This window comes from Carassius gibelio, chromosome A1, assembly GCF_023724105.1.
Source record: "Carassius gibelio isolate Cgi1373 ecotype wild population from Czech Republic chromosome A1, carGib1.2-hapl.c, whole genome shotgun sequence".
NCBI classification, from domain to species: domain Eukaryota; kingdom Metazoa; phylum Chordata; class Actinopteri; order Cypriniformes; family Cyprinidae; genus Carassius; species Carassius gibelio.
The window spans coordinates 36,234,674-36,250,048 of NC_068371.1; the positions used below are offsets into that span (position 1 = coordinate 36,234,674).

General features: G+C 35.5%; 2 protein-coding genes across 9 annotated transcripts in view; one reads left to right on the forward strand and one right to left on the reverse strand.

Annotated features, from left to right (window-relative positions):
• Positions 1-585: 585 nt before the first annotated feature.
• Positions 586-15,375, reverse strand: part of LOC128019205 (adhesion G protein-coupled receptor E3-like) — a 50,909-nt gene continuing 36,119 nt past the window's right edge. The window contains exons 4-12 of the mRNA XM_052605304.1: positions 4,121-4,237; positions 2,943-3,124; positions 2,682-2,843; positions 2,401-2,607; positions 2,091-2,323; positions 1,863-1,929; positions 1,684-1,775; positions 1,439-1,601; positions 586-1,264 (exon numbers count right to left, since the gene is read on the reverse strand). Coding sequence (XP_052461264.1) covers positions 1,205-1,264; positions 1,439-1,601; positions 1,684-1,775; positions 1,863-1,929; positions 2,091-2,323; positions 2,401-2,607; positions 2,682-2,843; positions 2,943-3,124; positions 4,121-4,237 — 1,283 coding nt within the window. The 3' untranslated portion in view covers positions 586-1,204. The remainder of the gene's footprint in view (positions 1,265-1,438; positions 1,602-1,683; positions 1,776-1,862; positions 1,930-2,090; positions 2,324-2,400; positions 2,608-2,681; positions 2,844-2,942; positions 3,125-4,120; positions 4,238-15,375) is intronic.
• The window catches only part of LOC128019160 (CMRF35-like molecule 5), a 76,434-nt gene continuing 69,216 nt past the window's right edge, over positions 8,158-15,375 (forward strand). For 2 of the 8 annotated variants that reach the window (XM_052605215.1, XM_052605233.1), the window contains exons 1-5: positions 8,158-8,455; positions 10,750-11,058; positions 11,135-11,257; positions 11,349-11,420; positions 11,616-11,720. In XM_052605215.1, coding sequence (XP_052461175.1) covers positions 8,395-8,455; positions 10,750-11,058; positions 11,135-11,257; positions 11,349-11,420; positions 11,616-11,720 — 670 coding nt within the window. In that variant the 5' untranslated portion in view covers positions 8,158-8,394. Of the gene's footprint in view, positions 8,456-10,749; positions 11,059-11,134; positions 11,258-11,348; positions 11,421-11,615; positions 11,721-11,797; positions 11,836-12,135; positions 12,398-15,375 lie in introns of those variants that run through there. The other 6 variants (XM_052605261.1, XM_052605250.1, XM_052605223.1 and 3 more) reach the window with 5 other exon arrangements.

Here is a 15,375-nt window from a genome sequence, read left to right on the forward strand (position 1 = left end):
AGCTTAAATTTTTTTTAAAAAAGACGACATAAAGTCATTTTCCAAAACCGCTAAGCAAATATATACAGTTTCAGTACATACAACATAGAGACGTCATTGCTGATGCTGCTCTTGTTCAATTTCAGTCTCTGGATCTGATTATGGATAATAAATATACGCTGAATCTGACTGTTAGCCATGGTTTGTTTTGGATGTTTTTTTCCTCACGGTAATGTCAAAGCTTCCAAACGCTCTCAACGCAAAAGCTTACTGGCGCTCGTGATTCTTTAGCTCCGCCCACACGTCACGCCTCCAGCCGGTCGTGTTTTTCCGGGAAAAATCAGTACAGACTATCTTTCTCTTATGAATATAATAAAACTAAAGACTTTTTGGAGTTATGAAGGATGCAGTACTCCTCTATAGGTACTCAAGATTAACAGGATATTGAGTGAAAACGAGCATTTCACCCCCCCTTTAAGACACAACTTTGTAACAAAAAAAATGCATTAAAATAATGAAACCTGAGTGAAAGCAAATATCAATCATCATTCATGTCTTTTATTACTAAAATACATGTCATATGACAATACAGATTCACTTTAAAATTTGACACATCAGCTGTTCCCTTACTTTAATAGATTTATGAAGGTAAACCCACTACAACTATAAAGCTGTGACACTCCATTCTGAAAATAAATTTAGCCATATGAATATATACAAAGGTAGGCTAACAAAGATAATATTTATATTCTGACCACAAACAAAATTAAGTGTTCAAGATTAATAAATGTATTAACTATTTGACACAAGCCTTTATATATTTAAAATTTAAAAATTGTACTTAAACTGTAAAGTGTAAAGTCATGTTTTTTTCCGTTCTCCATGCACACATGAAATAGTTTTCAGGAGGGCATTTTAATTTGCCGGCATTTATCAGAACCTTTTATGGATGCTGTCAAAATATGCTTGACTCCCACCACCAAGACAATCTTGTGTTTTTAAAAATAAGTACTGATGTAGAACATATAAGTGTTTAAAACTGTAATATCAAGAAAGGTGATCTGGGGTAATTCATTAAGATTTATACATCCTTAAAAATTGTTAAGGATTTACAGAAGTAGTCCTGACTTGGTCAAAACCCAGATTACTAAACTGTACATTTTAGAATTACATCAAATGCATAATAATGGCACTTCAGCAATATCTAGACATGATTCTGTAGTCCTCAGAGTTGTTTGGGTCCACTGCAAAGACATCTGACTAACTTCCTGTACTGCTGCCTGACCTGAACAAGAAGGAGACGAGAGGAGCTGAGTGACTTCATGAGATCAATACGACCTCTGAACTTATAAACAAGAATGAGTTTGTTTATAACAAACAGGTAAGAAACTACTTTACAGCCACTGTCTCTGGAGGTTTATTGGTTTATTTATAGAGTATAGATGGAAAAAAGTCTGACCTCATTATTGAGGACACAGTAGATCAGGAAGATGAAGGTTCCCTGCTGGGAGTTCAAGATCAGGAAGATGATCTCCAGCACCTTACTGCCATTAGTGAAGAAACCCAGAATCCAGGGGCAACCAAGAACTACACACTGAGCCAGTGTTTTAAACACCATGATCCTGCAGAGAAACAGAGACAGAAAGAGAGTTAATGCTTCTTCATTGTTATTTTACAAAGCATATAAATCATAATGTTTGTTACTTGGTTTGTTTCATCTGTGAAACTTCAGCATTCAGTTTTTTGAGAGTTGAGTTCAGAGTGATGACAATCATGACGAAGAGAACTGTGTTTAACTGCAGAATAAGAAGAAATTATTGAATTATTTAGTTATTTTTTCGCTTCAACAGCCCAAGTGAAAAACTGTAATATTTAGAACTTACTCCCAGTATGAAACAAATAGGACCTAGAAAACTCCAGATAAAACCTTTATCATGTTTAAGCCAGCAGCTGTTCAGAGGGGAAACAAATAATAACAGATTTAATTAGATAATACTATTTCATATGTTGAATGTTGATATCAGATTTGTCAATAAAAGCCTGTGTAAAAAACAGTTCTGAGCATTTTACTTCCTTCTAAACAAATTACTTTAAAAACAACAACAACTCACTCTTCACTGCCATAGCCTTCAGGAACCAGACCCATAGAAACACACACCACAACCAGAGCAACCAGATATCCAATCACACACAGGAATCCACTGCTAAGCACCTCCCTCTTTCTGGAGCTGATCTGTGAAAGGTTCTTCACACAAATGAAGAGCAGCACAGCTTCAATGAACATCCACACAAAGCCGGAGAGAAAGAGGAAGTGCAGAAGTCCTGAGATCACAGCACACAACACCTGGAGACCATGAGAGATGGTTATGATGATTCTCAGTGAGTCTGTGTTGAGCTGTAGGGCTCCTTCATCATTCTCACCTGCAGAGGACGTATGAGGCTCAGGAACTGCTGTGTGAGCAGAAACAGAAGGTGAGCCAACAGAAGACTGATGCAGATGTTGATTCGAGCCACATTATTCACTCCAGGACTCCACTGACAAAGGGCAAAGGTCAACAGGGCCAAAGTGAAGAACACCAGCCCCACGGACACACACACCAAATCCAACAGCTCCATTAGTGAGTCGCTCTGAGAAAACATGTGAGAGAACATGAGTACCAAATCTGTGCTGTTCTTCAGTGTTCACTAGAAATGTTCTGTACCTCTGACTGACGGCTGGTTTGCATGATTAGAGCGAATGTGGACAGATGTTCACAGGAACACACAGTGTGGCTGCTGTTGGACTTTAAAGCAGAACAACCATCTACAATCCACTCGCTGATATTCCAGTACACACAGAAAAGAGAACCGCTGGGATCAAACTCCTGCAGAAAGATGAAGAAAGTATCAGAACATTGAATATTAGATGTTTTCAGATGTTCATCAGTGCTCTGATAAAACAAAAGCACATTTCAGTCTCTCACTCTGATGTGTCTGAGGGTGAAGTTGACTGGTTTAGTTAGTTTAGTGTTGGTGGTTTTGGGAAGAGTAGCTGAGATCACAGTGGACATCATGGTTTTAATCGTGTCATTGGATTTGTTGAAGAAGTCTGGCTTCAGTAGATTCTCCATCATGTTGTAGCTCATGAAAGCCACAGCAGCTGATCCTGTGTGACAGAAACAGAAAAGCAATACTATGTTAAAACAACAATACAGAAAATTCACGAGTTTAAGCTTAAATATAATTAGCTGAGGTATGGTATGCGTATTTGGTGTGCTGTCCAGTGAAGGGCTCGGAGCTTGGGAATGGCCCAATCCTAGAGTACTCCGCTTCCCCGTCTAGGTTTAAAGTGAACTCGAAGTGAGGAGATGGGGTGGAGGAGGGATGCTGATAAACCGTCTATGGATAGAGGTAAGTCAGCTGTATTTATACTATGGTATTCATTACTTGATTGTGGTTCACCACTGTTGATTAGGCTATGTATCTGACGTGCTCCTCCCGAACCTGGTTACTAAAACCTCATTAAGTACACTGTAAACCCTAATGTTGTCTTGACTTAAAAAATCAAATAATGTTGCCTAAACATTACTTAAAATTAAGCATTTTGGCCCTGTCACTTAAAAATATGAGTTAATTTAACTAATTTACTTTCAAAATGAATAAACTTAAGATTTCAAGTGTTGTGAGCTCAAAATCATGAGTAATCCATTGAAAAAAAAAAAAACTCAACGTCACTCTGTTCTTCCTTTAATGTGATTGGCCATGGGAGGAATTCTGCCTAGCAACAAGAGAACAAAAGCACTGATTGGTGGATTACAAAATTCGTCCTTTTGGTCTATTTGGTTGCTGAACTACATTTCAAGAGAAAGTTTTTCTTTGTGTACTCTGCTCAGTGAGTAAAATTATGTAGATAGAAAGTTGTTTTGCATGATTTCTACTAGTGAAATATGTTAATTTAAATCCTTGTGGTATGTGATTTTGAGATGGTATGATTGAAACGACAACTTAAGTATTTGATGCAGTGGCCCAATCGTTTTCCTTTGAGAGAAAGAACATGGCATCAAAAGTTACTGCTTAACTCGTTAGACCCATGATTTAGTGGTTATATTAAGTTATATTTTTATTTTAAAAAATTTAATTACACTATAACATTTTATAATACTTTCAGTGTTGTTCCTGGCGATCCCAATGAGATCGATGTCCACAGAAGAATTTTTCGTGTCGAGTCGAGGGATTTTATCTAAGGTGACCCGAGGTCCAACCATGAAGATTCGACCCTCTGAATAAACACAAACAAGAACATGCTACAGTAAATTATTTACAATATTTATGAAAGCCCACTTCACATAAATGATTTATTGTATATGCATATGTTTGTTAAAGTGCTACACAGAACTCGGTGCACTATTGGCTTTCCGTCTAAAGCAGACTATCAGCTGTCACAGTCAAGAGCCATGAGTGAAATTGGCTTACTGTGTTTATAAGCTACATTTTTTTAAAGTATAAATATATATAATATTCCATAAAGATCCTGCTAATATGTGATGTATCACCCAGCCCCATTTCACACAGAACATTTTTTTTTAAATAAAGAGTTATTTATTGACATCAACGTCTCCATGTAAAACCTTCAAAATCCATTGAAACTTTCCATTCCACAAGAGGTTCTTTAAAGTGAAAAAATAACCCTAATCCTAGAACAAACTGTTAAATAAAATGTTTGTTTAGGGAGACAAAAATAAGTGTTCTCCAGCATCTCAGAAAAAATTCCTATTTGGGCAAAGGCATTTAAAGAAAAACATTAGAAAATTATTTAATAGAACTTATGACACACAGTGTGACTGATCCAAGAACATATCAAAAACACAAACAGAAATAGGTACTTTTACCTGTATTGGTGAGACTAATATTCAGCCAGTTTTCAGTTTCTGTTGGCGTCACCAGTGCAGACACCAGGCTCTCAGAGACCTTCAGATAAATGTTTCCATATGACACCAAGTTACTTTTATCTTCAGTGCTGACCAACTCTGAAACCTTTACCTGGGTGGCATCAACAATCTTCAAAAAGTTTTCTGCCGCCTAATCAAATACCAAAAGAGAGATTGCTGTAGAATGCAAAAGAGCAAGGAGTATTGAACCTACGGGACATTCTCAAGATACAATGACAAACCTGTCCCTTGATTTTATTATCATGGAAAAGGTTTTAAATAGTAAAGAAATCCCAGTAAAAGGCATATGTATAAATACAAATAAAAATAATTACTTGAAAATATTACTGTCGGAAAACCCTCTTATTTATAACTAAATAAAAATTATTATTATTAGGAAGATTTACTTTTTATCACTGGTTACATTAATCTTATAAACTTGTGTTTTGGTAAATAAAAGTTGTAGAAAAGTACTTACAAGGTCAAAGTTTGGGGGAAAAAGAGAAGGTTCAAATGTGCATATGGGGATTTTTTTTTTTTACCATGTTATAGATTTTTTAAGGATTGTTTTTTTTTAACTCTGTCATTGGTGTTTATGACGCTTGGTGCAGGTTCGAGAGCGTGTGAACGGAGTAAGGCCAGTGACACGAGTGATAAGAGCATCACACCGGTCTAGAGTCCCACAGAGGAGCTCCGGAAGGATAAAATGAGGAATGATGACAGCATGAGAGGAGAGAGCACCAGGACTATTTTTGTTTGAGTTTAATTATGTTTCATGCTGCATTAATCTGAGACGGTGTTTATTTCATATGATTACATTTATATTAAATGTTCACTGGCTCCGCCTCCTCCTTCCCTGATCTATGAACATTTCTATTTGAATTTGTTTAAGAGCTTTCCCCTATATTGTTCAAGGGCAAGAAACATTACTTACTTCAGTAGACATCAGACCTGCCATATTTGCGATCTGGTCAACAAAATTCATAATGTCTTTTGCAGTGAGCTGCTCCAGAGGAATAAAAAAAAGAATAAAATAAAAACAGAATGAAAGAGAAATTGTTACTTTTTAATAATTTTATAACATTAATAGAGTAACAATCATCTTGTAGAAACTCATTCCCACATTCCCACTTGCACTGTTTGAAGTATTCATCGTATCTGGAAGGGAAGAATTGGGATCAATCATGAATAAAAACGCATATGACACACAAGGGAAGCATTGGAGGACAGTACTTTACACACCATTCAGGCAGAGGCAAGTATCTGCATTGCAACTACAGAAATTTGGAGGAGCTTCATAGTTGCAGTTGCTGCTGCAGTTGTAGGATCCGATCATGCAGGAGCATCCGGGACTCTGAGAGATGCAGGAATAGGCTTTGCAAGGGAGTTCATGGCAGTCCAGGTAACTGGAGGAATTTGTGCAGTAGCTTGTGTTCACCAGAGGAGAACAGTACCGGTGTCCTTGTGATTTGTAGATGGCTGCATTACTTCTGATAATCAGCAGCAGCAGTGCTAGAGATAAATCCATCAGTTACTGTATAAACCCTTCTACGTCACAGTATGTCTTCGATCATTAGAGAATTACTACACGCTAACAGTAACATTAACAGTATTTTACTGTAAAATTACATGAAATGTCTGGTTAGATCTTATAAAGTTTCTCCCTGTATATAGTACAGGAACTGTACTGATAGCCTATTCAAAGTTGTTTGGCGTTTTTCGTAGCGTTTTTACAATGTTCCACAGATAAAATTACACTTTTTTTTTTTACAGTGCAGTAAAATGTACTAATGGAAAGTTCATAGAGAACAAAAACTTCAAGAACTTCTTGCTAAAGTGCACAAGACTATGTTATGAGTTGTTTTGTTACACCTCACAATTAATTTCAACAATAACTAACCATTATAAAATGTATAAAACCATGTATAAAACCAAAACTTTTTATTCGGACCACAACCGGGGACACCCATTTTGATTTGTTCAAAGCTCAACAAGGCTATCAGCACATATGAGTTTTGCTCAGTTTGCATTCTTACATGAACATCTATGTTTCTGATTAGTATAGTAACATGAGGCAGAAGAGATAACTTACCAATCAAATGAAGGATGATGTTCATTTTGCTTTGCACTGACAACTCTCTGAAAAAGTGTCCACCGGTCTCCATCCACTGCTGTATCAAATTAACTGCTGTTTAACAAGCTAAAGGTGTCTACAAACTCCAAGGAAAATACATTTGCATTTTGTCATCTAGAAAACAAACGTCACATAAACAAAACAGTGGCTTTTTACCACTGTGCTTCTACCAAACATGATTTACATAATTTCAGGAACATGTCGAGCATCCGTGACATACCAATAAAGGCTTTTGTTGTTTGAAAGCAAATTTGAAATTTGAACAGTTCTCACACAATTAAATAAAGGGAAAGCAAGAGTTGGTGATTTAAAAAATACATTTACTGTTTCAAGCGTATTCATTTCTCTTGGCCTATAGACTGTTTCCTGAAGAGAAGAGAAAGTCTGATTGACCTCATTTTGAATGCAGTTTCAGTGTCTAACTACAATGCATTTAGGGGTTTTGTTGTGGTAAAGGTCTATTTGACTGTGACCTGATCACAGAAATGTTCTGTTCAGACCTGTGAGTTTCATTGTTGTACTGGTGAATGATCTGAGAAGCACTACTGATCTGTATTGCATGCGCTTGACAGGAAAGCCACCCAGTAAACGCCTTGCTTTCATGCTGATTTATAATCAACTACAGAGTTGTTGTAAGCCAAAACAACTGACAATCACAATGAACTGTTCCTAGGTCTGTGGATGTGGTCATTGAGTTTATCTAGAATGCTTGAGCCTTTGACCACACACATGCAAATGTACAGAATGACACACAGTTCACGTCATTACCAGTCAGCCACATAACCCTACATGTCATGTGACTTATGGCTTAAGCAACAGTCGATTTTTCACCTCTAAATCATCTACTATAATAAAATTAAATATTAACAATTTCAATTTTGCTTGCAAAATATTTAGCCAACATTCTGATATTACTGAATGGCTCTCAATAGAGAAATATCCTCTTTGCAGGCAGATGGTGTTGCCATTAATTTACAAGCACCATAAAAAAATAAAAAGTTATCTGTATTCTTTGTAAGCTTGCTCTCATCTGTGGTCTCCAGACTCTGTGACATCAGTGCACATCACACTATTTCAAACTGATCTAGAATCAGACAGCTCAGGTCACAGCTCATTCGCAAGCAGTTATCACAGGAAGCACATACACAGATCTCAGATATTTGAGAAAAGACTTGTCTACATACATTGTGCATTAAAGGAAGTAGATGCTTTGCAAGTATCTTTATGGGTGTTTTGCTGTAAATATTTAGAAAAGCATTTTTAACTTTGAGTTCCTCAATGTGACAAAGGCTTTTAATAGCCATCAAGACTCAAGGCAAGTAGTGACTAGAACTAGGAAGCACTGATGCAAAGTGGTCTACAGTGGAATATATCATGGTTTACACATTAACAATGAAGATCTTCTATAATTTGGTGATCTGGATTTGTCTGTCTGGTGAGTTCCCTCTGCATTTACATTGCTGTTTTGTCATGTTTAGTAACTTGTCTTCAGGATTCATTTATTCCTCTACTTAAAATGATCAGTTACTGGATTGATGGTGTTTGTTATGCCTCATCAGTGTTCAAGTAAAGTCAATAATCAGCCAGTTTCCTCCTCATGACATGTGCCAAACGCATCATGAGATGAACTGGATAATTCTGAACATGAAAACGGAGGGAACCAAAGTCATGTTAATACAACCTGAATCAGAATTACAGCTACTGCTACAATCTGTTGCTAGAATTTGAACAGAAAACTGTCTCTGCACAGTGTAAGATAATCACTGTATGTTTTTTGGGAATTACAAATTTGCTGTTGACACAACAAAAAACTTATGTCATACATAGTTTGTTACAGTAAAGCATTACTAAACAAATGTATGGTGCCATTTCTCTTAAGTCCAGGAAGAGGAAGTGTGTAACATGGGGAGTATAACTAGACTAGAGTATAACATGGTGCAGCTAGTCTAATCAAATCTGATTCATGCTCATATTTCAATTTTACTGAGGTACTCAAACTTTCAATTGCTTATGTATTGATAAGTATATGGTCTTCACTTGCTGTTCGAAGGAAAATGCACTGGTACTAATTGATTTACAAAGCAATTATGGATTTCTCGCCATCCTATCTCTGTTGTTTGCATCAACAAAAAGTACCTGATAACTACTCATTTCATTCCCAGTCTTATTATAATCTTCATGTACCTACAGCTCGAACTAATCTAGGTAAAACTGCTTTTGAATATGCTGCACCAACAGACTGGAACCCTCTTCAAATGAAATTGTGGCTAAATCAGTTGGTGCCTTTTGGTAAATTTAAAACACTTTAGCGTGCAATGGAAAATTATTTAATGATTTAAAAATGCTTCTAGTGCTGTATTTTACTGATATCTTACTGTTGTGATGTATTGTAAAATAGTTTGTCATATATCTTTCAGGAAAACATTTGGCGTTCTGGGGCTTGAATTATGTCTTTATGCTTTATATAGAGTGCAAAAGAGTTTGATCCATTTTGTTACCATTTTTTACCATTTGTTTGTAAAAAAAAACAAAAACAAAAAAAAACATAAAAATAAAAATCCAGCTGCATATTTTCCATTTTACAAAACCTTTTGAGTCTCAAATGCACTTTTCTTGAAACTACATAAAAAGCCTTGTCAGGCCAACAGAACTATCCCAAAAGTTGTCCCAACTCATCAAACACTTTAGTTCAAGTACTGTCTGAAAAAACAATTTCATATTGGTGAAATGTTACAGCTTTGAGGTTTCCCAGCATGCACTGCAGCATAAATTTAGCTGTTTGCTGACTTAATTTAAACTTTTTTTGGAGTTGATTCATCATTATCATTATTATTTTGTTGTGATGTAAAGTGTTTCTTTATACATTATTGATTCCCACCATTCTTAAGGGTTTGTGTGTCAAGTATTAATGCCTAGAGTATGTTCAACCACTTATAATTTTGAAGTGAAGTGAAGTGAAGTGAAGTGAAGTGAAGTGTGGTCAAGTATTTATGCTTTGTGTTTAACTCATCCAAGTGCACACACACCCGGAGCAGTGGGCAGCCATGTGCTGCGGAGTCTGGGGAGAAGTCGGGGGTACAGTGCCTTGTTTAAGGGTCTCACCTCATATCTTCGTTTTGTATGATAATTGCTCCTAATTTCATTAAGATTACTACAACTTTTCACTTCTTTCTTGATGCAATTTGCTTATGTGCTTACAGCTGAAATAAACTGATTAAAAAAAAAATTCCATGTTTGTCACTCGTAAATACACATAAAAAGTGATAATGTGCTGTCTTTTCACATATTTTTTTTTTATCCAGGAAACAAACAAAATATTACCTCCACAAGAGTAATTGTTCTTTCTGTAGCTGTGACTAAAAGTAGGCATCTATTAAGTAACTAAAAACAACGGAGACAACTCAAAAGTCTTACTGCCTTACGTTGCCTTATTTTTATATTTTCTCAGGTATTTATTTTTTGCAGTGCATTTTGTTCAATTTTGAAGTGAACTTTTGCCTGTTTGGTGATAAGCTGGTTTTGAACTGCTTTCTTGAGTTGAATGTAGCATGTATGTTGTGCGATATACATGAGTTGTCCTAGATATGGACAATTCATATAGCTCTACAGTGTGTGATCACCTTCAGATTAGCACACACAAGCTGTTATATATAATTCCTTATCTAAACATATATTCTTAAAGCAACTGAAACAACCTATATACATTATGTTGTTTATTTAATTCAACAGGAATAGGGATTTTGGCTACAGGTGAAACTGAGATACATGGACACAGTGGAGAAACTGTCACAATCACATGTTCCCACAGCAGGGCTTCAACTAATATAAAGTATTTCTGCAGAGCTCCATGTAAAGACAAAGATATTTTAGTGAAATCTGACCAGTCACCTGCAGGAAGATACACACTGAAGGATTCAGGAAACACCTTCACTGTGAACATCACTGATCTACAGGAGTCAGACTCTGGGATTTACTGGTGCGGAGTGGAGAGATTTGGTTTAGACACATATACCAAAGTCAAACTGACAGTATCTAAAGGTAAGAATGATGCGTAGTATTTGGTGTGGAATTAGGAAGTGTAAAATACTCATCTGCATGTTAATTACTATTATAGACTCAGACACAAACAGAACCACAACTCCTAAACCAGAAGGAAGTTCTCAATCCTCCACAACAAGAAGTTCATTCTCCACATCTTCATCATCTGGTGACATCACAGCCTCATCTTCATCAACAGGTAACACTGAGACTAATCAGGATATTATGTGCATTTATCTATCTATCTAAACAAATTTTGGTTTCATGTTTTTCCTCTTTTTCATTTAAAGGATTTAAAGTTCCTGTTCTTTCACCCAGACCAACATTTAATGAGAACGGTGCACAAACTTCACTCTCCTCAGGTATACAGTTCATCATTATTTCTCTGTATACCACAAAACAAAATTAAGAAACACCAGCTGCCAACTCTTTGCGTGTAATACAACATTTAAAAAAAACAATAAAAAAAAAAAACACCATCAAGCAGCAACTGTTTCAACAACTATGACGAACATCACAGACAGACTGTCACGTTTCCCCGTCTCTGTATGTTTCAGGTCCTCTGATGTTCGCAGCGGTCGGACTGACTGTTATCTTCATTATATTTGGGGCGGTTCTCTGTATATGGAATAATCAAAAGAAAAATTCACACAGTTCCAAGGGTAAGTGAAAATATTATTTTTATTACAATATAGCCTATAAAACATCTAATTAAGTGTTTCCCTGTTTCCAATTTAAGTTGATGCTGAAATCCAAGGCACCACACATACCTCTGAGGTAAGAAACACAGAACACTTAGTATGTATTATATATTTCAAAGTATGTGTATTTATAGTGGAGTTTTTTTTTCTTGGGGGGGGGGGGGGGTTGATTCTTTGAAAAGTATACAGGAAAAAAAAATGAATGCGAGAACTCCAAATTTCACCAAAATATAAAGATGAAATCTGTGACTGAAGTCTTCCAGCAAAAAAAAATAAATAAAAAATGTTAACAAAAAACTAATTTATTAATTCATTGTCCCAATACACGTAGTTATTTTCTTTATTAATTTTGTAATCTTTATTATTGAATCCACAGACCACTGGTGAGTATGAGGAGATCACAGAGACCCACCAGCGGACTGAAACACACACAGCCGTCACCATTTATTCTACTGTCAATAAAACTCCAGCAGCCAATCAGATCCAAGATCCTCCTCTATACTCCACCCTTTTCATCTGACAAGAGCTGCACCAGATGAGCTCTTAACCCCAGTCCTGATACAGCAGATCTAGCAACATATGCAGTCATAATGATATATGCTAACGGTTGTGGAAATGTATTGAACAGCTACTCTTTAACTTGCTTCAATCAATATTGTAGACTGTGTACCTGGTGTAAGTAAAAGTCTAAAAATGTTCTGGGTTGTCAGATTGTTGAATATGTCAGTGTCTTATTACAGCGGTAAGGTTTTTACTTATAATGTGCATGTGGTCAGCATGCAAATTAAGTGCTAAAACACAAGGAAGTTAATCACTAAAATAAAATATGGGTGGGATTAGTTTGAGGCCACTGTTGTACACGATTAGCAACTCTTGACTTCCTTTGTTAAAACAAGGCTTGCATTTTCAACAAACAGTATTTGAGTGATAATGAATATAGAATCAGCTGAACTTCAAAGTTCTAAATGAACTAGAGACTTGAAAGATTGTTGATGAAAATGAAGAACTTTCACGTGCTGTGGATCTGTATCTTTCTGTCAGGTTAGTTGTTACTATATGCTTTGACTTTTGTTCTACAGTGTGATCAAACCAGTAAACTTACATGCACAGTTCCAGGTTTAAATACTATTTGGAAATCACCTTTATCTTTTGAAACACGTTCACAACTACAAAGACAGCTCTAGTCCAACATGCATATGCATGCTGGATGAATCACATCATCTAGGTCTGTCAGTCCAAAAACTGGACTGCAAGTGGTGTTATTTGACATTTTAAAAGATTGAAGATTTCTTTAGTTTGACTGAAACTTTTAAAATGCATGTCAATATGAATGCTCCAACTGGTGATCTGCTAGTAGTTTTGTGGCACATATTCTGAACATAACCACTAATTTTAAGCACATCTCAGTGTTTAAGTGTAGAGGCTGCGCATTCAACAAGTGTGAAAAACAGAAGGTAACATATATCAGTATCTTATATCAGTAGCTTAACTCGAGAGGTTGTAAATCTGAATGTGAGAACTTGTCATATTAGCGTTCGTATTTGTAAATTCAAATTTACACTCACAGCTCTGATGTGAAAAGCTGAATCTTTCAATTTGCAAACAGACAATGATCATAACACTCAGTCACACGTGTAGAATGACATACACACAAATGTTTACGACATATTTACTTTTGCACTTTACTTCAGTTTCGCTGTAGAATGTCAAGTCAGCACTTACAACCTTTCAGACCTGGAAGTACAAGTTCAAATCAGCGCTTGCACTTTTGCTACTCTTTGCGGTATTCCTGTTGCAAAACTCACTTGTGCACTTCTTCTTCTTTTGATGTTTTATGGCGGTCGGCAAACCAGCTTTTGGAGCATATTCCGCCACCTACTGGGATGGAGCATAGACATATAAATACCTAGACGCCTCATTGTAAAGGGGGAGATGCGTTTTTTTCTGAATAAAAACACGATAACGTTCACATGTATCTACCGATTTCAGAGGTTTGTATTCTACGTGCAGTTAAAAAAACTTTGCCTCCAGTTATTTAGTCAGGTTTGGAAAAGTATACATATTCGTAAGGAATTGTGAAAGCTCACATTTGTCTCACTTGTTGATTTTTTTTTTTTCGGTTTACAGCTCTAATGTTAATTTAGTATAACTTTTTTATAGCACTATAGCTTATGAACTCCACAACAAATAATAACACATGTAACTGATGAGGCTATTTATCCAGTGAAAATTAAAATATGCACTGATATAGTGCACAGTAGAAATATAGTAAAAGTGGTATGTTATATTAAAAAGTATATGTAGTACTAAAGCAAGTACAACGGTACAATAACATATGTGATATAATAGATTTATAATAGCAAAAAATTATAAAAATTATATGTATAATATGAATAATACCATACTAAATAACTGAACAACAATAGGTTAATAGCAAGAAGAATATGTAATATCAAGGGTGGAATAATACAGAATAGACAAAAATGAATAATACATTTTATAGTAAATAAAAGAGTAAAATAAAAAATAATTTAAATGTAATTTTAAAATACTATTTGTGTAATAGTTATAAATCAAATTAAGACACAACTTATGACATAACACAACAAAAATTGTGGACATGAGTTCCAAATTGTGTTTAATTAATGAGCTCAAGTATAATACATGTACACCCACATACATAATATATGCATAATGCATATTCTATATACATTCTATAATGCACATTCCACACACTCATGCAGAAAACACACACATTTTGAAACAGTGGTTTATTTTTCTATGTATGTTAACACATTGGGTGTGAGTGTGTGAGGTTTACCTTACACAACAAAATCTCAAAGTATAGTTGTTTGTTTATCACAGACCAGAATATGAGATGCTCCCCTCAAAAAACTTTATATTAATCAAAATTAATAATCATTATAACAACATCACAATGAGTTCATCATGATATTGCAGCTGGAGTCTATGAGTTCCTGTGTTTTTCATTTCTAGGCTATTTACATCATGTAGTTTTTGTGTAAAGACACACGCAGTACATTATCAGCATTAAACAGCCTGTGTAAAGCTTTTTAAATGCAGTCTATAGTATTAGAATATGAGCAGGGCTATTCTGTCAATTCATTCAGGGCTGCTCTGGGTTTAGTACAAACACAACATTAGTCTGTGGAGGAATAGTCTTGTCTCTTGGAAATGCAGGGAACAGCTTTCCTCAGCTTTCCTTGAGGCTGTCCTTGTCCTGTTTGCAAATGGCTAAAGGGGAAGAAAAAAAAACATAGAATCAGTTCACAGTTTTATGAAAAGCAACGAAATCCTTATAATCAAGTGATTAATGATGATAAACCTAATCGGTAACACTTTTGAATAACGGTCCATTAGTTAATATTAGTTAACTACTTTAGTTAACATGATCTAAGCAAGAACAATCCTTCTACAGCATTTATTAATCTTAGTTGGTGTTAATTTTAACATTTACTAATGCATTATTTAAATCAAAAGTTGTGCTTGTTAACATTAGTTAATGCACTAAACTGTATTTTCATTAACGTGAACAAAGATGAATAAATACAGTAATAAATGTATTGTTCATTGTTTGTTCATGTTAATTAATGAA